The following is a 20,821-nucleotide window of genomic DNA, read 5'->3' as shown; positions in this document are numbered from 1 at the left end:
TTTGGCAACAGCTCAGGGGAAGCAGGAATTTGATCCACATTAAATTCACAGCAACTGCACTTGAATTCTGGTTAATATTCAGACTTCATCAGTTCATACAACTACTGTGTTAACATGGGGAAAATATGAAAATTGCTCATTATGTCATCCTTTTGGCATTTTTGATGGCAATTCAATGTTTTCAAGTCCTATAAATGCTTCTCTATGTGCTACTTTCCACTGGAGGCGGTGGAGCCCAACATTCCTGCCCAAATAGTACAAGCATGCAGAAGAACTGACAGGAAATGATGAATGCATGCAGATTAAACATAGTAGACAGCTCTTATTTTGTCTTCTTGGGTTTTAAACACTTGATGTTTGTAATGGTTTGGCAATAAAAATGGTCAAATCTTAAGCTGCAAATACTGCCACTTTGGTCCCAACAGTAATTATTATCAGATCAATCGTGATCTTGAGGCCCCTTCTTCAGTCCTCAGGCAAAATCTAGTTGAGTTGTTTATTATCTGCGTCATGTGTAAGCTACTTATTGACTGCTCTGATTTATATCGCCATTGACTGCTGACCCCGTACTCGTCATGGCCAATAGGTGCCACAAGTGATGAACAACTGAGAGGCTTCTCATTTTTAAATATTACTCACTGTAGCCAATGACATTAGTATTGTCACTTACCCAAACTACGAAACTGTTAAACAACTGTGTCTGATGATTGGGGGCCACGCACAGAAACCCACAAACTTGTCATTGGATTTGTGATTGGTCTCATTAAGTTAACGTCAATTGTCTAAGTACCAAAATCTGGTGAGACTGGAGAAGCCAGGAAGAGGAAGCTAAACTTTTAAAGTGTCTAACCGAAAAAATCCCACCCTCCTCCAGAGCCACTTTTTGAAACAGTTTTGCCTGACCACACTAGCGCCGACTGCCCTGTAGCTCTCACTGGCCAGCTGGGAGATGTGTGTTCACAGCTTGTCACTACGTTCAACAAGCTGTCATAGTTTTTTTAGTCTAATAAACACATCAAGAAACAACCCTGTACCATCTCAAGACCCTTTAGCCTACACAGATCCCCTCGACAGGGTTGCCCTCTGCCCCTTCTGTTATTCACAATAGCAACTGAACCTCTAGCCATGGCCGTACGAGCACATACAGGGATATCAGTAATCAAAATTCAGGGGAAGAATGATCGCATTTCCTTATTTGCAGATTATATCATATTTTTCCTGACAAATTCCATAAATAGTATTCCAAATTTGATGAGATTAATTAAATGTTCTGGAGTTTTTTAGACATAAAATGAAAATTTTCAACAAGAGTCCGCCCCAGACCTACCACTACATTTGTATTTATACTCTTCAGACATCAGGGCATTGAAAAGACGTACAAAAAATCTCTTTCTTAAAATACAATCTCAGTTTGGCATGCTGCACACAAACATATAAGTGATATGCCTGTTCTGTCACTGTAGTTTGAGTTACCACCATTTTCAACACCAGCAACCTTATAAAGCCTTTGAATACGTATCACTCGAAACAGCAGAACGAAACTGCTCTCCCCAAACTTGATGAGACAGTGAGGGAACACATTATATGTAGGCTGAAAGACGTGCAGGCAGTCAGCTTTACTACTGACATTTGGACCTCATTTGTGCCCCATGTCTTTGCTGAGTCTGCACACTGGGTGGACACAGTATCTCCATCAACATTTACCCTTCAAAGTGCGATGCTCCAAGCAAACGAGTTCTGTGAGTAAGTTTTAAGGGAATTATTTATTCCTTGTTTCATTTAATTTGCTGTCACTACTGTTTTCAACTGTTCTTTTGAAAAAGTGGCTGCACGCTCAGTTTTTAATGGAATTGTTGTTTATTCCTAGATGTCTTTATTTGTTCTTTTTCGGTTATGACTGACTGTCAAAATAGATAATAAAAGAATGTTGTATGGCAATCATTCTATGCAAGGTTTTACTGTACCTGAGCCAGGCCATACAACAATGATAGCAATCATATCATATTCATACAGGGTCAGTATATACAGAATATCTTCCTTTTTTTTTGACTGGTATTGGTATAACAATTCCTCTAGAACACCTTGTCAACACTATCTTTAACAGATAAGGCAGATGACTTTATCTTCATCATGAGGTTTGATGAAGTCGTGATCAATTTTTCTGAATCCATCTTTTCTCGACTACCATACACATTTTAAAAAATATATATATACATATATATATATGTATATATTATTGGAGTGCAGCTTTTGCACACCTTAGGGTCGACAGGTGCATAGGAGAAGACTGAAGGCAGACAAAATCAGGAAAAAGACTCCCGCACACTGTCCACTTCACCTGCGATTAAGTTTATTGACAACAACATCTTGGTTGTTGTCCTTAAAATTCTAATTTGCTTAATGTTATCAAAAAGAACAGTTGTTAAAGGTATAAAATAGTCTCTGATCATTACTTAATTCAACCAACGATCCACATATTGCAAGTGAAAGACAAAAATAGAACCGTGAGAGGATTTTAGTCTAGCTCTGGCAGCACTGAACTCAAAGAGGTTAGGTTGCAGGTTTAATGGGACTTCTTGAATTCTAATCACCTTGTGACAAATTCTTAATTTATGTTTTAGGTTATGAAGGAAAATGAATCAGATCAATTCACCAGAAAACATATTTTGCTGGTGAATCACACTTCCAAAGAGTGCAAGGCCTCAGAGAGTTTGATGGAATTCCGACTAAAAGCCACAAATATCATATGATCCTAAAAAAAGAGAAAGCAGGAAAATTTGATCCCAAAGCTGGGAATACAAATCCTCTGTTTGATTTTCAGTTTTCTGAAAGGCTCGGGGTCATTCCAGGTCTTGTGGGAGGTTGGCTGCCTTACAGCTGCACAACCACAAACTCTGGGACTGATCAGAGTCTTTTGTTGAGTCTCTGTGCGCAGCTACAGTCTTTCTTGTCCAACTGGTTGATTTACGAGTTTACAAAAACTTCCCTTTCATCCAGCTTGATTAAAGCCAGAAGTAAAGTGGAAGCAGCAGATATAATTAGCCTAGTATGTGTTCCAGTTTTGCTTTTCATCTCCAGTTAATCTGTTTTCTAATCCGCGGTACTGCCCCTTCTCCAATATCACTTTATTTTTATAGACATGAAAGATACTTTCTTTCTATGTAATGTGTGCTGAAATATGCAAATTCAAAAAGGTAAACGTACCTTCTGCAGCACTTGGTTGACAGTCACAAGTAACATATTTTCACAGTGTCCACCCACTCATTCTCTCTACCGCTCACCCAAGGGTGCTGCATAATGACCTCAACCACCTACAGACGCCGTTTGTTCTCTTCGTTGATTTTGATGCTTCGCCACCGCTCAACATCCTGTACGCCCCTGCACTAGTGTCTGAGGTACTATCTGAGAACTGAAACAGAAATCCGCATCATCTCTGAGAAAAACTTTCTCTTCCCCCGCTGCACGAGAGTCTAAGTGCACCACTTGCATGGTTGAGTTGTGCAACAGCGTAGCTATTATTCACTGTGTGAAGCATCAGTAAACAGCAAATGAAGTAGGTGCACGGCAGCACAAACATCCATTGCAAGTCCTTAATTTTAAGATGCATTAATTAGAATTTTTACATTAAAGGCTAAATTCACCCAAACATGTCAAATGCAGTCATCATCTCCTCCCAACATGCTGATGGAAAATAATGGAAAAGTTTCATAGTCCACAAAACATTTCTGGAGGTTCACAGCAAAACGGCGTTGCAACATTCTCCTAAACAACTGAAGTAGCAGGGGACTGGGGAAACAAAAAAACAAAATGAGTCCATACAAGTCTCCAGAAGTCCTGAGATCCCAAATTGATCAAAAACATTTTTTATTACCCCCCTCTTTTTTTAAACTTCAGCTGGTTAGGAGAATTCTGCAACGCTGTTTTGCTGCGAAGCTCCAGAAATCTTTTGTGGACTATGAAACTTGACTAACCTGACTGTCCATCGGCATGGGGGGAGGAGATAATGACTGAATTTCAATTTTTGGGTGAACTTTTCCTTGGATCTAATTGCTTGGTGTAATGTAGAGACAACCCTAAATTATCAACAACTCTGTAACTCTACAGAGCCGTTCATCTTCTCTTAGATGATAGTTTAGGTTCTGCAGCCCACAGCCCAGCTGTCATCGGCATCGTTTCAGTAGCAGCAGTTTTCAGAGAAAAAGCTCTGACAAACCCGCTGTTCTGCCTGCTCAGCATCAAACAACAGACAGAGACTAGTGTGTGAATATAATGCAGCATTAAGCAGCTAAATGGACAGATTTTTTTCAGGAGTTGGTGAAGACCAAAACAGAGCTAGAAGGAGAGTGGATATTGGACTTAGATTGACCAGGTGGACACAAACACAACTCCAAATACTAAAGTTGATGTGTAATTTGCTAGATCTGTAAATGGACAAATGTTTGTTAACGACTTTATGAGGTGATATGTTAATGTTACAGCTTGGTGCGCTGCCTCCAGAGTGGGCAATAAAATCCAAGATCCATCACCATTTATCATCAGCAAATGTTCAGCTAGCAGCTTCTCATTTTTAGCTGTTGCTGACTGTAACTTTCACCGGTTAAAATGACAAACATCACCGGCAGTGGCTCATATCAGCTGTCACTAATTAAAGTTAATTCTGTGAGTAACTTGATGACAGGCTAAAATTAAACCTGGCTGTTGGTTAAAGTGCTCTGTGTCAAAGTTAGTTTGTGAGAGAAGATGGTCCACTCTAACAACACTGTACCATCTCCTCTCTAACTCTTTGAATCATTTAAGTTTTAGCACATTGTCACATTCTCTGGTTAAACTCTCATTAATCTAATATCAATAATTCAAGTTTATAAACTTAAGATTTTTGAACCAGGACTATTCTGCTTGAGAAGCTCTCAAAAATGAGAATTATTTCAGGTCGTCAGATACATATTTAATCAAAATAAGTACTGGATCAGAGCTGGAGCTAGATCAAAACTTGATTGGAACATCACTACTCTGCTGCACCAATTCTGACCACTCATCTTTCAATCTGTCTCTTGCAAGTAACTCAACCTTTTATTTCTATCTCTCACACATCTGAAGTCTGGCTCCCAGGTGACAGATGCTGAAGCTTCCCATCAGCCCTGTGTCAAAATCTAGTTTACAAACTCAACTTCTCGAGCTGCAGTGATTAGTCGATTAATTGAAAGAACATTAATTGCCAACTTTTTTGATAATCTCCTATTTGTTTTAGTTATTTTTTCAGGCAAAGCTGTCACAAAGACATTGTGTGGTTCCAGCTTCTGGAACGTGAGGAGTTGCTTTTTTTCTTTTGACATGAGTATTTTTCAAATTTTTTGACAAATCAATAAATCGTGATAGTAATCTCCAGATTAATCAATAATGAAAATAATCGTTAGTTGCAGCCCTAGCATTTTCCTAATAAAGTTGGGGTGGAAGGTGGAAGGTGCAGGGGACAACAAAAATATTTTGCAGACCTCCAAACAGGATGATCCAGCCATGGTGGATGGAGACACTTCCTGTAAGTTCTGTTCTACGTAAAGCCCCAATAATCGATTCTCCTTTTAACTACACTAAACCTTTTCATCAACTGTTCATCACTAGTAGCAGTCAAACTTTATATAGATTCTTCACTACAGCGATTCAAAGTCAGACTATGAGGTATGCTTGCTAAATGAATGACTGTCTTAGAGGATAAAAGCACATATAAATAACTGTAAAAAAGCCAGAGGAGATGGTACAGTACATATGTTAGCTTACAGTGCTGGCAGCGGGTCATACTTTGACTGTCATATCTGGAGGAAGCAGACACAAACACTATGCAAGACCAAGCTTGCTCTGCATACAGATAACAAATCAGCAAGCTTGTCTGTTGACTAATGATGAAAAATACATCTCTGCAGCACGATGATCTCACTGAGTGAGGAGTGATGGGGTTTATAGACACACTGATTTATTAACAGCAGATTTAACCATTTATTGGCCACAATCAGTTGTTTTTTTCCTTTCTGATTTATATCAGAGCTGAACTACGTGCATAATATATTTCATGATAATTATTTTTGACAGATTGCAATTGCAAAGTCAAGGTTTTAAAGAGGAATTCTAGTATTTTTAAACCTTGGCTCTACATTGACATGTTTTGGTGTGTAAATGATTCCTACTTCATACTACACCTAAAGTTTTTGGATGGGTCCGGTAGATCTCCTCAGCTGGCAGACGCAACACTGCAGAATAATCCTTTGGGGCAACTACGACCTTCAATGTCACATCCACTAAAAATGTTTGTTTGTGTCACTGACAGGCTGAGGTCGTTATTCTGAGTGTCTGACAACATTACAGAAACCATCCCTACAGAGAGAGACTTTTCTGCTAAATAGTGAGATCTTTTTTGTTTCCAGTAACACAAGTCTCGTGCAAGGAGAAGTCTGGCGAGACGTGAGATGCTGCAAGACGACAACGGTGGAAGCATGACTGGGAGAGAGGAGTTAGGAGTCAAGAGGAACAGCCAGCAAGAACGTCTTTCCAAAGTCACTGCTGAATGTTTAAATGATTTTGACAATCGAGATGAGGCAACAACAGTAACAGTTCACTAAGCATGATTTGGGAGTGAGATTTCTTCTTGAATGAGACTTGTGTTACTGGTTTCAAAAAGGATCTTGTTATTTAACAAAAAGGTCTCTGTGTAGGAATCATTTCTGTAATGTGGTCAGATACTTACAATCTCAGCCTGTCGGACAAAAGCAAACACTTTTAGTGGACATAAGTTTGACAGTCAGAGTTGCCCAAAAGGATCACCAGCTGAGGAGATCTACTGGACCGACTGCAAAACTTTTGGTACGTATGAATCATTTACACACCAAAACATGTTAATATAGGGCCAAGGTTTTTTTTATTTGTATTTTTTTTTATATTTGCCTTTATTTAACCAGGTCGGTCCCGTTGAGACACAATGGTCTCTTTTTCAAGGGAAGCCTGGCCAAGACAGCAGCATAGAAAAGTTGCAACAATTACAAGACACACAAAAATCACACAGCAACAGAGATAAAATACATTACAAATAGAAGCAACAGGACTAAAGCTCCAGATTCACATTAAAACAAGAACAAGTGCGGTATGAAGCTGCTCCAATTTCTCTCACACGAGTTTTCAAAGACCCAAGGTTGATGAGCCCCTTTAACTTTAGTGTTCTCTGCAGTGCGTTCCAAGCAGCAGGTGCAGCGTACTTAAAGCAGTGCTTACCAAATTCAGAGTTAACTTTGGGCACATTTAATACATAAAACTCGTTAGAACGCAAGCGGTAATTGCTTTGAGATTTAGAGACATAATTACATAAATATTGGGGGAGAAGACCCAAGATGGCTTTATAAATAAAAATATGCCAATGTATAAGGCGGCGTGCTGCCAGAGATGGCCACTCAACTCGGGCATATAAAGTGCAGTGGTGAGTGAGGGCTTTACATCCAGTGACAAACCTTAAGGCACCATGATACACGGTGTCCAGAGAACGCAGACAATTTGCAGGGGCATACATATATAAGAGGTCGCCATAATCAAGCACAGGGAGGAAAGTGGCAGCAACCAACTTTTTCCTGGTAGAGAAAGAAAAACAAGATCTGTGACGGAAGAAGAATCCCAGTTTCAGTCTTAATTTTTTTACCAGGTTTTCTACATGTGGTTTAAAAGAAAGCCGATCATCGATTAAAATGCCGAGATACTTGTAACAGGACAGAAGTTCAATCTCACACCCTTGTAATGACAAAATGCTGGGAGGAGACACAGGTACTTCCCTGCCATTGGAAAATATCATCAGCTTAGTTTTGGCAGCATTTAAGACGAGTCTTAATTCAATGAGTTGACTTTCCACAAGGTTAAAAGCAGTCTGTAGGTTGCCAAGAGCCTCGGCAAGAGTGGAGCCACAACAGTATATAACCGTGTCATCAGCATAAAAATGAAATTTGGCATTTGGGATGTTTCTACCCAATGTATTTACATAAATAACAAACAAAATCGGACCCAGAACTGAGCCCTGAGGCACACCAGTAGAAACATTTAGCAGTGTGGATGAGCTGCCTTCAAAATGAACACGTTGTTTTCTATCAGACAAATAATTATCAAACCAACCAACGGCCTGCTCAGATAAACCTATGTCAAGCAGTCGTCGCTTCAGAATAGAATGATCAACCGTGTCGAAGGCCTTAGAAAGGTCAACAAAGAGAGCTGTACAAAATTTTTTATGATCCAGCCATTCTATTATATCGTTGGTGAGTTTTAGGGTGGCTGTAGTTGTGCTGTGTTGTTTCCTGAAGCCGGATTGATATGGGGAGAGAATGTTGTAAGTATGAAGGAAATCCTTCAACTGGTCATTTACTAGACCTTCAAGGACCTTCGACAAGATGGACAACTTGGAGATAGGTCTATAATTATTTAAACAAGTAGGGTCCCCTCCTTTCAAAAGGGGAAGGACATAAGCAACTTTCCAAATTTCAGGAATACAATTCGTAGTGATAGAGAGATTAAAAAGATATTGGAGAGGTTTGGCAATAAAATCAGCAGCTAGCTTTAAAAAATATGGTTCCAAGTGGTCTGGGCCTGCAGATTTAGAAATGTCGAGAGAGAAAAGAGCTCTACGGACCTCATCCACTGAAAACAACCTAAAAACAAAGGAAGGTTGACCAGCAGAGATATGGCCTAGGGACATGTTACCAACATCTAGGGCAGAAGACACAAGATCAAGGGCAGGCATGACAATCGTGGAAAAAGACCTAGAGAATAGGGAACCAGAGGCAGAAAAATGATTATTAAAACAATCAAGAATAGTAGCCCTGTCAGTTACAGTAATAGCATCATTAACAATACAGGATGGGAGTTTAAAAATACCAGAATTCCCCTTTACTGTGTGTGAATGCTAATTTTTGCTGGTCATTTTCACTTTTTTTAATGATGACAATGTGATTTTTGCTAGGGTTGGTACGGAACAAGCATGTTCTCCTACGAGTCGAGAATAGGAAACCTCTGTAGCACCACACAGCTTCATTGATAATGATATTTACCTTTATCGACACTTTGCAGCTGCTGCGGTGACGATATTGCCCTTGGCTAATATGTTAATATTTATTGCCCAGCCCTAATTTATATGTCTGGCAGCAGCTGAGAAGTTCAAAAGGAACTTCATACAAAGAGACAAAGGCTGCGTACTAGTGCTGATACAATACCAGGGTTACAAACATGTTCAAACATGTTATTCTACAAAGCCCCTTTTAATTCAACAGAATAAGTCAAAGGATGTCTGAATCGTCAGTGAGACTGGCACATTTTGTCTTTAAACTAGGTTCTATCAACTTGTCAGATGAAAGAAAAACAAGAAAAAGAACTATGAATCTGACCAGAACATGACGCCAGCTTTCTGTACTCGTCAGTTTTTGATACTAAGTGCTACAGACACAGTTACCAAGAGGGTTCAGCAGACAGAACAGTGACTGTCTACCTCCAGACTCTTGCAAAACAGCATGCCTGCTCTTCTGAACAGAGGCAGTGTTACAACATTCTGGGAAAAACACTGAAATAGCTGCCATCTGCTGACGCAACTTCCTGCTGATCTCCGCACAACTGGCACTATGTCCCAAATGTTTTATTTACAATGAAAAAAGGACAACATTAAAGGGTAATTCTGGGTTTCTTAGTTTTAGTTATAAACACTATCAGATATGATTACATTTGACACATCAAGTTAATGGCTGAGGTGAACTGGGAGCATGTCTGGCAATCAGGCTGTCATTTCAGTTACTATACACTGAAATTAGTAATTAGTACACTCAGAAAAATCAGCATGCATACTAATTCCCCTTGATTTTTCAGTGTGCTGTTGATGGACAGTGTTGTCGCACAATGCAATGCACAAAGGAAACAGAGAAGCTACACACAGCTGCAGAACATCCTGATAAACTGCAGATGTTGATGAAACAAACAAACAAAAAACAATGCAACTTCATGAAAACATTAGGAACTAAACAAACACAAAAATGAGGTTCAATATTTTAGAAAAACATTTTGCTTAATCTTTTTTGCTAAAGTTTCATTGGCCTGACTGACATTTGGCACATATATTGAATCATCAAAACTATAAATAATGCAACTATGTATTATGGAACTGGGACACTGCTCGGGAAAACCGTTTCCACTATGTTATTTGTGAGGAGGAGAGCAAAAATGTGTTTGGCTAAGATTCAGTCATTTTCATTGTTATGATTCGCCTTGATTTGATTTGTCACCCACCACCCAGTGTGTTGCAGTTTTTCTCAGCTGTGAGCAGATTTCTTCTGTGCAGCCCGTGACAAAAGGATCCATCAACACATTTTTGAAACGAGAGATTTAGACATTGATTAGAGAGAAGGTTAGTATGCATGCAGCCATTTTCAAAGAGCTTTTCTTTTTGCCATTTAATGTGAGTGTGAAAGCACTAGTAATAGTACAGCACATTCAGTATATGTATGTTAGCTCGCAACTGGGACACAGCTTCAGTGTCAGGTAGATGTAGTTCTTTTCTAGGAAAAATCTCTCTGGCTCACAGGAAGTGATGCAGTTTAGTCTTCCTTTTTTACAGGTATTTATTTATGTGGGTGTACAGAAGAACAAAAGCATGCCTCCCTCAACCACTTGAAGAGAGCATCCAAGAACAAATACATGTCAGTCGATACTTTAACTCCTGCAAGAAGAGAAAAGAAACACTGAACACAGTGAAGATGCCAGACACTGCTGACACCTCTCATGAGCAATCAGATGTGCTGTTTCTTCCATCCTTGTTGCTATACCATTCAGCAGAATACTTTTCAACTACAGTTTACATTGATGTATTTTAAAGGGGCACTATGTACTTTTGGATGAGAAATCCAAACCCAAATATTTACATAATACAAACTCAGAAACATGTATTTTATATTTAAGTGAATAAACAAGCTGTTCTCAGAGGAAAATAAGGTCCCAGAACACTGTTTGAAGCTAGAAAGGTGGCAGGGTCCGCCACTTATAAACAAAGTAAAACAGTATAAATTGTGCTGTCCATGGAGGTCAGTTTGTTTATTCAGTTTTATTCAGTTTTCAGTCATTAAAAAAACAAAAAGAGTTTAATTATTTAGTTTGTTTAGGCACATTCTTCTTCCTTTTCGCAACTTGGTGCCTACATTACCCACAATGCAACTGAGTTAAATCACTGGAAAAAGTTTATCAGCTCACATGCAGCTTCCTCTGGAGCCATAAAATACTCTATGCTACTTTTTCACTTAATACAGTAGAACTCCAACACCTGTTAACACACTTTAATGTGTTCAATTGTTGGAGGTACCCTTTAAATGCACAATGGCTGACAGGTGTAGCTTGTTACCTCTTTGTAATTTTACACGTGTTCCAGCTCACAGTTCATTTGTATGAACTTTGCCTTCCACACCTCCTGTTATCTCCCCAAGCACTTTATATGTTTATGTTCACTACAGGCCACCATAGACAGCGGACATGATGCTGTAGCATTTTCTCACTCACCAAAACTGGCATATAATAATAGAAATATTTAAATGACTAAAATACATTTAGAGTATCCACTAAAACTAGTGAAGTACCAGTACACAAAGACAGCATGAGTATCAGCTGACATCAGCTTTGGGACGCATAAACATGTGAGTTGTGAATTATCATTAGGCTACAACAGATATTTAGTGGTGGTGGTTTTGTGGTTTAGGAGTTTTGTCTGATGTAACATAAAGTAACAGTGGAACACAAATCATTGCATAAAATATCCATGTGACTATTTACCATATTGTGATGCTGCATAGATCTGTATGTTATACATGAGCCATGTCACCATGTCTGACATCAATTATTTTGTCTATAAAAGCCTTGACATTCAACAGATGCATCTTACAAGCTTGACCTTTTGCTCCTACAACTGCAGAAAGACTCTTCCATCTCATACATATTAGACAATATGGGTGGATCAAAATACTGGATATTGATTGAACCTGCTTGTTATCAGAGCGTTATAACCACAACTGAGCGTAGTTCACATCACCTGGCCCATGATACAGTGCAAGAGAGTCAGCTGACGGCGAGACAAAGACAGGAGCAGATGTGTACCAGCTGCACGGCCTCAGTACACCCACATCAGCATTTCACAGTTATCAAATCACCTTCATTAGAAGCATCAGCACATGATCATTAGCATCAACACAGAGGCCTTCGCTGAGGAGAGTGAAGAGAAGAGTGGCAGCCTCTACACTGTGTTTAACACTCAGCACCGAGCAGCCTTGCCCACAGATGCTGGCGAGAGTCCCTAAGTGATATTTACTGTTCCCCAGTGCCTTGCCGCCCCGCCATTTTACAAGACAGGCAAACACAACATCAGCACACAAGGTGGGACAGCAGGGCCTACAGATGTGCAACAAAAGCAGCATTGTGCCACAGTGTTACAGCTCCTGTTACACAGCCAGCAGTGTGGGGGCAGAGCATTTGAAACACTCAGGACTGTTGCTTGCTAAAAGTTCTGTTCACTCATTTTTTAAATAAATAAATTAAATTAAATGCGGTTGGCTGCGCGTGCATAAACACTGCAGTCTGTTTAAAGTTCATATGGAGCAGGACGTTATGTGGCCCTTATACGTTTTTTTATCAAGGTTTCCTTAATGTCCTGACAGCTGTGCTGAGGGATCTGAACACAGAGACAGGACCTCAACTGTTAACACAACACTCCATTTACAAACCAGTCATTTTAACAAAACGGAATGTTTCCTAAAGTTAACATACTCGGCTGCCAGCTCACATCGGTCCCGACCGAAAGGCGGACGGAGGATGGAGGGTGGAGGATGGAGGGTGGAGGATGGAGGATGGAGGACCTCGGGACAGAGCTACAGTCACGCCTCAAATCTCATTTGACCCCGCGTGCCAAAGCACAGACAGCTGTAGCGAGGCTCGCGTTAACCCATCACGAGCTAAAACCGAAACCAGCCAGCATCACAAAATGTGAGCAGCAGCTGTTCACCGACACTTCAGGATCCGCAGCAGGTCGTAGGCTACACACCTACACACCCACACAACTACACAAGTGCTGCTGTCAGCTCGCGTCGACAAACGAAGAGCCCTCCATCCGACTTGAAAAAATGAGAAGTTGTTGAACAGTTAATTCATAGCTGGGTAACCCGTGAGACCGGGACAGTCGTTCCAGAAACAGTATTTCATTCTGTGTAGCACCACTAAGCTTCCTTAAAACATTTACAGGATCCCGCCTGTTTGTGTTGGTCCTGTTGTCCTCTCCCATCTAAATAAACCACGGAGTGCGGCAGCGAGCACTGCCAGACTGCCAGACTGCCCAACTTCATTGATTTACTTGATTCAAATCAGTGTAGGCATGTTCACATGTACGCCGAACGAAGCGGGGCATTTTACAGTTTGGTCAAATGCTGTAAAACACGCTGTCCGCTGTTTGTGCGTTTACCGAAAAGCAAAAGAACAATTACTGAAACTTCTTTAAAAAGTAGTCTGGAGAAGTGTTCCTGCCCTCCGCAACGACGTGAAAGCCATTTATCCGAACACACAGTCCAGTTTCCACAATGCTCATGTTGTTAGTAAAAAAAAAAATCAAAGCACAGTAACACAAAGGACGTTTCTCGTTGCTTACTCACCTAAACTGTTTGTAGAGGAATCCATAATGTGAAGTTTAAGTTGCGTGGAGTTGAGTTTTTCTAGAGGTAAAGGCTGAGCTGAGGTGTGTTTTCCATGCTGAGAGGAGTGTCAGCAGTCACACACTGGGACTGGTGTCAAACGGTCAGGTTGAGCAACAACAACACCGGAAACGTGAACAGTTTTCCTGTAAATAAAGCGCATTGTGGTTTTATTTGTTAGACAAAACTTTACAATTTCATTCCAAGATCACGTGGAAATTAAACAGAAGTGTGTAGTTACTATAATTACAGGGATGAAATCAAATGAAACAACGAAATTTTAAAAAATAAACGCATCGATAAGTGAAAGATTGAAAGTGTCCTCCGGAAGTCTTGTACGTCATTGTGGCTACCTTGACAGGCGGGCAGGCACCACGCAGAGATGCTTTCTGATTGTCAAAAGTTTCATCAAAGTTTCATCATGACAAACTCTCGCCAACACGTCTTGTCGTCAGTCACCGTGACTCAGTAAAGCGGATCTAGATGTAGTGTACCGGAGTAACGCAGTTACACACAGGCAGGAGCAGCAGCGCTCCTTCAGGCTGCAGCTCAGAGTCGCGCACAGAAAAGCGGGGACTGTCTGTCCGGAAAGCGTCTGTCGCCACCACGCGGCAGGGATGTGTAGTGTACGCGCATCCTAATTATCAGCGACGATCCCAAAACGCTACGTCCGAAGTTAAATATAAATCTTATGTTCTGTTCAGCATCTCTTCACACTTTCCTCTGAATGCATTTATTTTAAAATATCCCAGTGTGCTACTCCTTGCTTCGTGCTAACCCCTAACTAACCCACTTAATATCTACGGCAAAAAACAGGCACCAAATACCTTTACGACAGGGTCAGTTGTAGAGGAATATATAAAATAATTCAATAATTAAAACGTGTATTTACTGGACACATCAGATGCGGGGGGGAAAAAAAACATGTGAGTTGTTGTTGGGGGGAAGCTAATGTGTGTGGAACCAGGATGTTGTTCAGCCGGCTTTTCAACATGGAGGCGTCCACGGAGAGTGATCTCTGAAGGAGACTTATTTCTTCGTTCGTTCAGAGTAAATGGTGGGTATTGAATAAAAGATATATAGCTATGAGTGCCATATATGTACATGAGTTATGTATCACAGAATATCATTTCTTGATAATAATGTGTCTGACGCTTTGTACTGATAGACCCCCGTTATGTGCGAAACCTCATACAAAAATGTGTCATTTTAATGTTTCCGTACCTCTTGGAAAATGTGTATACGCAGTAGAAGGTCACTGAAGAACGTTAATGAATAAAGCAGGACCACTCTTCATATCGGCTTACACAAATCAAACATTATTAATTTTTAACTAAAATGGGCAGTGTGTAGTTTTGTAGAACAAAATCAAACTGAGAATTTGAATATTTACAATATTAATGAGATAATAATACAAACTCAAAAATATGTATTTTTTTTACAGTGAATAAACAAGCTGTTCTCAGAGGAAAGCAAGGTCACAGAACACTATTTGAAGCTAGAAAGATGGCAGGGTCCGCCACATATAAACAAAGTAAAACAGTATACATTGTGTTTGTTTATTTAGTTTGTTTAGGCTGAAAACAATCAGCCAATGAAGATCTTTCTCTTCTCATTAACATTTCTTCGCCTAAACTACAGAGTGCTCCTTTAATTTATTAAAGTAAACATTCAACTGTTTTTCAGTCATCAGAAACATCTTTCATAACAATATAACCTACATCATGGTGGGGGCTGTCACTATGGGAGTGAAACAGTCTTAACAGCGTGCCTTAGATTCTGCCTAAAAATGGCAGGTTCATGAATGGATCTTATTATTTCTGACATGTTATCTTCATTATCAGCTGCAGTTCTGTTTCCTGAAGGTCAGTGTGATGACTCTACCATGAAGTGTGCCCGTTGCCTGCTCCAGCTGCAGTGTCTGGTGGGCCGGTCAGCCAGGTCTGCAGCTCAGTATGGCGCTCTGCTCCAGCCAGCCTCCTCCGGTCAGCCCAACTTGCTACATAACACCCAGCACCAGGTAAACTTTAGTCTCCACACATAATATCCAGACTCTGCCTAAAGTGTTGGTCCTTTATTAAAGCTAACATGATAAGTGAAGGTTGAAGAGCACACAAGATCGACTCACTTAGACCACACCTTAATAATGATTCAAGTCTTAATTTCCAGATACATTCAACCCACTGATCAGGCCACACAATGAAATTCCAGCCTTTTTTAATCATCATTTTCATCCAATCCAATGTGCAGAACCACAGTAAGGGTGAACTGATCCTACAAACAAGTATTCTCTGTGCCATAGAGCTCCATTGTTGTCCAAAAACTATTAAAACACTTCCAATGAGCCACACTGTTGCAGATACATGTTTGAGGTTATATAGAAACAGTGTCTTTATATTGTAATTTGTTTAGAAAATTACCTCTTACAGTGTCAAATCTAGCTCAGAACAAACCAAATATTGTTTACCTCTCTGGGAGATGAGCACATTTCATCAGACAACAAAACAGTTGAGAAGTTTATATTTGCTAGGGCTTACTTAGTTAAATTATTATTTACCTGGAACAACCATTGAAAAACTGTTAAAATACAGGATAAACATGCTATAGATTACATACAAAAAGAGAAAAAAACAATGAAGTATAAAATAGAATGAAATCAGTAAATGCAAGAGTAATTAACAGATGAAATTACAGGATAGTGAAAAGCATTTACAAGCAAATAAAACAAGATCTAAAATAAGGGCCTTTAACTGGAGCAAAGAGTTTAATGCTGAGTTTGAGTAGGGATAGATCGTTATCGGAGCCGATATTTTTCTGATTATCTGTGTTTATTGTGTCCAATTGCCAATAAAATTAATGAATTTACAAATGCGCTACAGTGGCTCTGATGCAGCGTCCTCCGTCTGTAGTCACCACTCTGTGGTTTCACTCAGTGTCCCTGAACACTGAATAATATGAATCTGTACAGTAACTAGGTGATAAAGTTATTAGATATTTGTGGAGGTGTAAAAGAGCAGAAAATAGAAATACTCAAGTAAAGTACTTCAAAGTTGTACACAAGTTCAGTACCTGAGTAAATTGTACTTACTTACATTCCATTAGTGGTTATTCAAAATGTTGACAATTTTCATTTTAGCTGCAAATGTATATCGGTTCAGTTAATGGTCTCCTTGATTACCAAATATCTGTATCAGTATCAACCCTGAAAAGCCATAATGGTCGATCCCTACTTTTGAGTGCTAAAATAAAGAGGTGACAGACTGCTTCTAAAGTTTAAAGCTCCATGGAGACCTGATAAATTGTCACTTATAGGTGTTGAGGCGTTTCCACGGCAGCCCAGCATGTGCCAAGAGTCGCCCAGTACCTGCAGAGTTCATCAATGAGGACGACAAGAAGAAGGACAAGTCTCTGCTCACCTATGATGACCTGTTTGAGCAGGTGGCCAAAGAGATCAAAACCAAGGCCACATTTAACAAAGTGGTGGACATCTTCATCAAGAGGGACGTGAGACGGCGCGGCCATGTGGAGTTTATCTACGCTGCTCTGAAGAAAATGCCAGAGTTCGGTGTGGAGAGAGACCTGGTCGTCTACAACAAGCTGCTGGATGTTTTTCCCAAAGAGGTGTTCGTGCCCAGAAACTTCATCCAGAGAATGTTCAACCACTATCCTCGACAGCAGGAGTGTGGAGTGCAGTTACTGGAGCAGATGGAGAGCTATGGTGGGTGTCTGTTACAGCATTCAGTCTGGTTATGGAATTCTTGGAATGCATTGGAATTTAGAGAGGGTTATTCCAGACAGAGAAGGGCACAGATCAAGATTTATTCTCTCAAGATGTCAGGGAAATGTCTACAGTTTACACTAATACAGCAGCATCTGTCCATGTTCAGTTTAAATGATTGTGTTTCAGGTGTCATGCCCAACGTGGAGACCAAAGTCCTGCTGGTCCAGATCTTTGGAGAGAAGGGCCACCCCCTACGGAAGTACCAGCGGATCATGTACTGGTTCCCCAAATTCAAACACATAAACCCCTTCCCCATCCCCCAGCAGCTGCCTGAAGACCCGGTGGACTTGGCTCGCTTAAGTCTGACTCGCATCGCTAATGACCTGGACTCTAAGGTCACCGTCTATCAGGTACAAGAGTTCTCTTTGAATTGGCCTTCATGAAATCACTGTCAAGCTTCAAGGAAATAAGCTTATTTACTTTCTTTGCGATGTTCAGATGGATTTTGATCTTTGATCGCGGGGAGGGGGGATAATGACTGAATTTTCGTTTTTGCCCAAAGTCAACCTTTCACTGCAGAGCTGGAGTCAAGATAAGGTTAGCTAAACTTGTCGCAGTTTACAGTCTGGTGACCTGTAAACTGTGACAGTCTTGGGCTTTTGGGAAATGATGTCCGTTAAAGGCCATTAAAAACAGAAAGAGTTTTTTTGTTTTTTTAACTACATCACACATTTTTCCACCAAGCATGGAAAGACCATGAGATGCTCTGGAAAAAGTTAGTCAGTTTATCTTGGGTAACTTTTTTGTTTGTTGTGTTTAGTTTTGAAAAAGCACCATCCCTGTCTGTAACCGCACACATTCATGCAGGGCTGGATTTTTATTGGTTTTATTGGTTATTGGGTTAGTTAAGACAAATATCTGGTTTTCTTTAGGGTTTTCTTACTGATAGAACAGGTCCTAGAGGTTCCAGCTCTACTTCAGCTCTCCACATTTTAAACACAGCAGGCAGAGGGAAATTAACTAACTGCTTTGCTTTGCTTTGAACATGAGAATGAACTTATTTTATATGTGTTTTTAACTTTATTGCCATCAGTTAAAAAACCTGTCTTTTATCTGCCCTTCCTGCTAGCTGCCCTGTACAGACATTACAGAGAGTGGAGAGGAGGTCACACTTCCACATGTACTAGGTAGGAAACTGTTTATTAAATGTGTTATAGTGGTGTACAGGATTCCCACTGCTCATGGAATTTAAACAGTTATGTCCCGGATTGCTTAAATAATCTTTTGAGATGTCTGGGATTAAGAGTACATTTTTGAAGTTTCTCAAATATTGTCGTCCTCTTCTGTCTACATGATGGCACCAGATGATTTTAGGCCTCACTGTAAAGGAAACCAAAGAAAGAACAGTAGCAAACCAGGAAACTGCATTCTTAAGGAGATATACATCCAGACTAACTCTCATTGTCTCTGTTTCCTTCCCTTCCTGTGTTGACACCAGGTATCCAGAGCCCCAGCCAGATGGAGCTGCTGGCCAAGCATAACCCGAGCAGGCCGGTGTTTGTAGAGGGCCCCTTCCCTCTGTGGCTGAGGAAAACATGCGTATACTACTACGTCCTCAGAGCTGACCCCACACCGCCTGAAGAGAAGGTAGAAAAACCCTCTCTCACTATTATCTATTACTAACTGAAGCTTATTATTGTAAGTAGTTAACTTGGAGGAAAGGATTTTTTTTCTTGGTAACTTTACTCCTGCCTTGACTTAAAAATGTCCGCATATCCTACCGAGACCACAGTATCTTGGGTCTGGGCTGCTCACTGTTGTACCCCTCTAGACCTCAGAATGATGCAGAAAGGTTTCTTGCTTAAAGGGTCACTCCACCAGTTTTATACATTAAAGTGTGTTTACAGGTGTTGGGGAGTTCTACTGCATATGTGATAAAAGTAGTATAAAGCCTTCTGTGGCTCCAGAGGAAGCTGCATGGAATCTGATAAACTTCCTCCAGTGATGTCACTGAGTGACTAAGTTGCATTGTGGGTAATGTAGGCACCTGGTTTCCAAAAGGAAGAAGAATGTGTGGAATAAAAAGGTGACATCTCTGTTATGCTGTATCAATGTAGATAATTTGTTTTTAAACTGTCCATAATGTGTCCAACTAATGGTCAAACTGCTGTATTTGTGTGTTCCCCCCACAGGTAGAGGAGCCCTATGATCCAGAAAGGTGTTTGGACTATCCTCTGCAGCTAGATCTGGATTTGGAACGCGACCTCGGGGATGACGAGAGCTTCAGTGTGGAAGACTGTAAGATATGACACTGAAGATGTCAAACTGAGTGTCATTGTTTTTTGTTCATGTCAGTTATTGGTCAGTTTCCATTGTGTTCAGGAGAATAAGAGCACAGGAAATGTCAGATAGTGTAACGCAGCTCTTGTGTGTCTTGTATGCAGTGGATGAGGGTCCAGTCTATGCCATGTGTATGACCGGTCAGGGAGACCAGGCCACCCTCAACCAGTGGATCTCTGGCCTCCAGCAGAACAACCCCATCCTGGGTCAGGTACCCACTCTGTTCCGCCTGGACGCTGGGCCCAAGGAGCTGCAGGGGGCGCCTGACAGAGAGTCAAGCCACCACAGCGCAGACAGAGATACCCAGAGAGAGGAGAGACAGACTGAAGAAGAACCAGAGGTCATAGTGGAGGACGAGCCGAGGAGAAGCCAGGGGATTAAACAGTGAACAGCAGTAAGGCTGTGTGGTAAAGACTGACAAAAATATCATAGCAGACTGTATACAGCTGGTGTACACGTATTCATGTCCATGCTGATCTAGTGTGAGGTACTGCCTCATTCAACTAGGTAACACAACAGTTGAGTAGAACCGAAGGACTCTAAATGATGTTGGTAAGGTTTACTAACCAAATAAACTAAAGTAAAAAAAAAAAGTTTCTTCATTGTACTCTCTTACCCACAATGCAATGAAACCACTGAGTGACATAACTGGAGGCAATTCATCAGATCACATGCAGCTTCCTCTGGAGCCACAGAAGGCTTTAAACTACTTTTTCACATATACAGTGAACTCCCCAACACCTGTAAACACACCTTAATGTGTACAATTGGTGGAGTTACCCTTTAAGTAGAGCTGCAACAGTTTAATAATTGATTAATTGGTTTGAATAACTTATATGAAGACCAGTTTGATTCCAGCTTCTTTAATGCGAATATTTTCTGGTTTCTTTCCTCATCTGTGACAGTAAACTGATTTTCAACACAAGACATTTAGGGAAAACTATGATCAACATTTTTCAACATTTACTGACATTTCATAGACCTAGATCAAACAACTAACTGCAGATGTTACCAGAGCATTTGATCTGTGGTAAAAATG

At 40.5% G+C, this 20,821-nt stretch overlaps 2 protein-coding genes across 7 annotated transcripts in view; one reads left to right on the top strand and one right to left on the bottom strand.

Moving 5' to 3' along the window:
- eml3 (EMAP like 3) overlaps positions 1–14,505 on the bottom strand; it is a 60,968-nt gene extending 46,463 nt beyond the window's left edge. The window contains exons 1-2 of one of the 3 annotated variants that reach the window (XM_084344638.1): positions 13,972–14,505; positions 13,683–13,867 (exon numbers count right to left, since the gene is read on the bottom strand). In XM_084344638.1, coding sequence (XP_084200764.1) covers positions 13,683–13,707 — 25 coding nt within the window. In that variant the 5' untranslated portion in view covers positions 13,708–13,867; positions 13,972–14,505. The remainder of the gene's footprint in view (positions 1–13,682; positions 13,868–13,971) is intronic. The other 2 variants (XM_084344637.1, XM_084344639.1) reach the window with 2 other exon arrangements.
- ecsit (ECSIT signaling integrator) lies at positions 1,643–20,767 on the top strand. 4 transcript variants are annotated; one of them, XM_084344642.1, is made up of 8 exons: positions 1,643–1,739; positions 15,566–15,741; positions 17,034–17,439; positions 17,629–17,852; positions 18,572–18,629; positions 18,941–19,089; positions 19,635–19,740; positions 19,887–20,767. In XM_084344642.1, exons 1-8 carry the CDS (start codon positions 1,718–1,720, stop codon positions 20,168–20,170), a joined length of 1,425 nt encoding a protein of 474 aa, XP_084200768.1. In that variant the 5' UTR covers positions 1,643–1,717; the 3' UTR covers positions 20,171–20,767. The 4 variants fall into 4 exon arrangements, with proteins under 4 accessions (XP_084200768.1, XP_084200769.1, XP_084200766.1 ...); XM_084344643.1 differs by having other exon boundaries at positions 1,703–1,739; positions 15,587–15,741; XM_084344640.1 differs by lacking the exon at positions 1,643–1,739 and adding an exon at positions 14,665–14,778.
- The last annotated feature ends 54 nt before the right edge of the window (positions 20,768–20,821 follow it).

The sequence above is a fragment of the Pagrus pagrus genome (assembly GCF_965226575.1).
Source record: "Pagrus pagrus genome assembly, chromosome: 22".
Classification (NCBI taxonomy): Eukaryota; Metazoa; Chordata; class Actinopteri; order Spariformes; family Sparidae; genus Pagrus; species Pagrus pagrus.
Note: the sequence above shows the minus strand (reverse complement) of the source record. Positions and strands in the feature narration are given on the sequence as shown.

Coding starts and splice junctions, on each gene's coding strand:
- ecsit (XM_084344640.1), top strand. CDS start 14,673: ATGTGTGTGGAACCAGGATGTTGTTCAGCCGGCTTTTCAACATGGAGG. Junction 19,090..19,634: donor CCACACCGCCTGAAGAGAAG/GTAGAAAAACCC, acceptor TTCCCCCCACAG/GTAGAGGAGCCCTATGATCC. Junction 19,741..19,886: donor GAGCTTCAGTGTGGAAGACT/GTAAGATATGAC, acceptor TCTTGTATGCAG/TGGATGAGGGTCCAGTCTAT.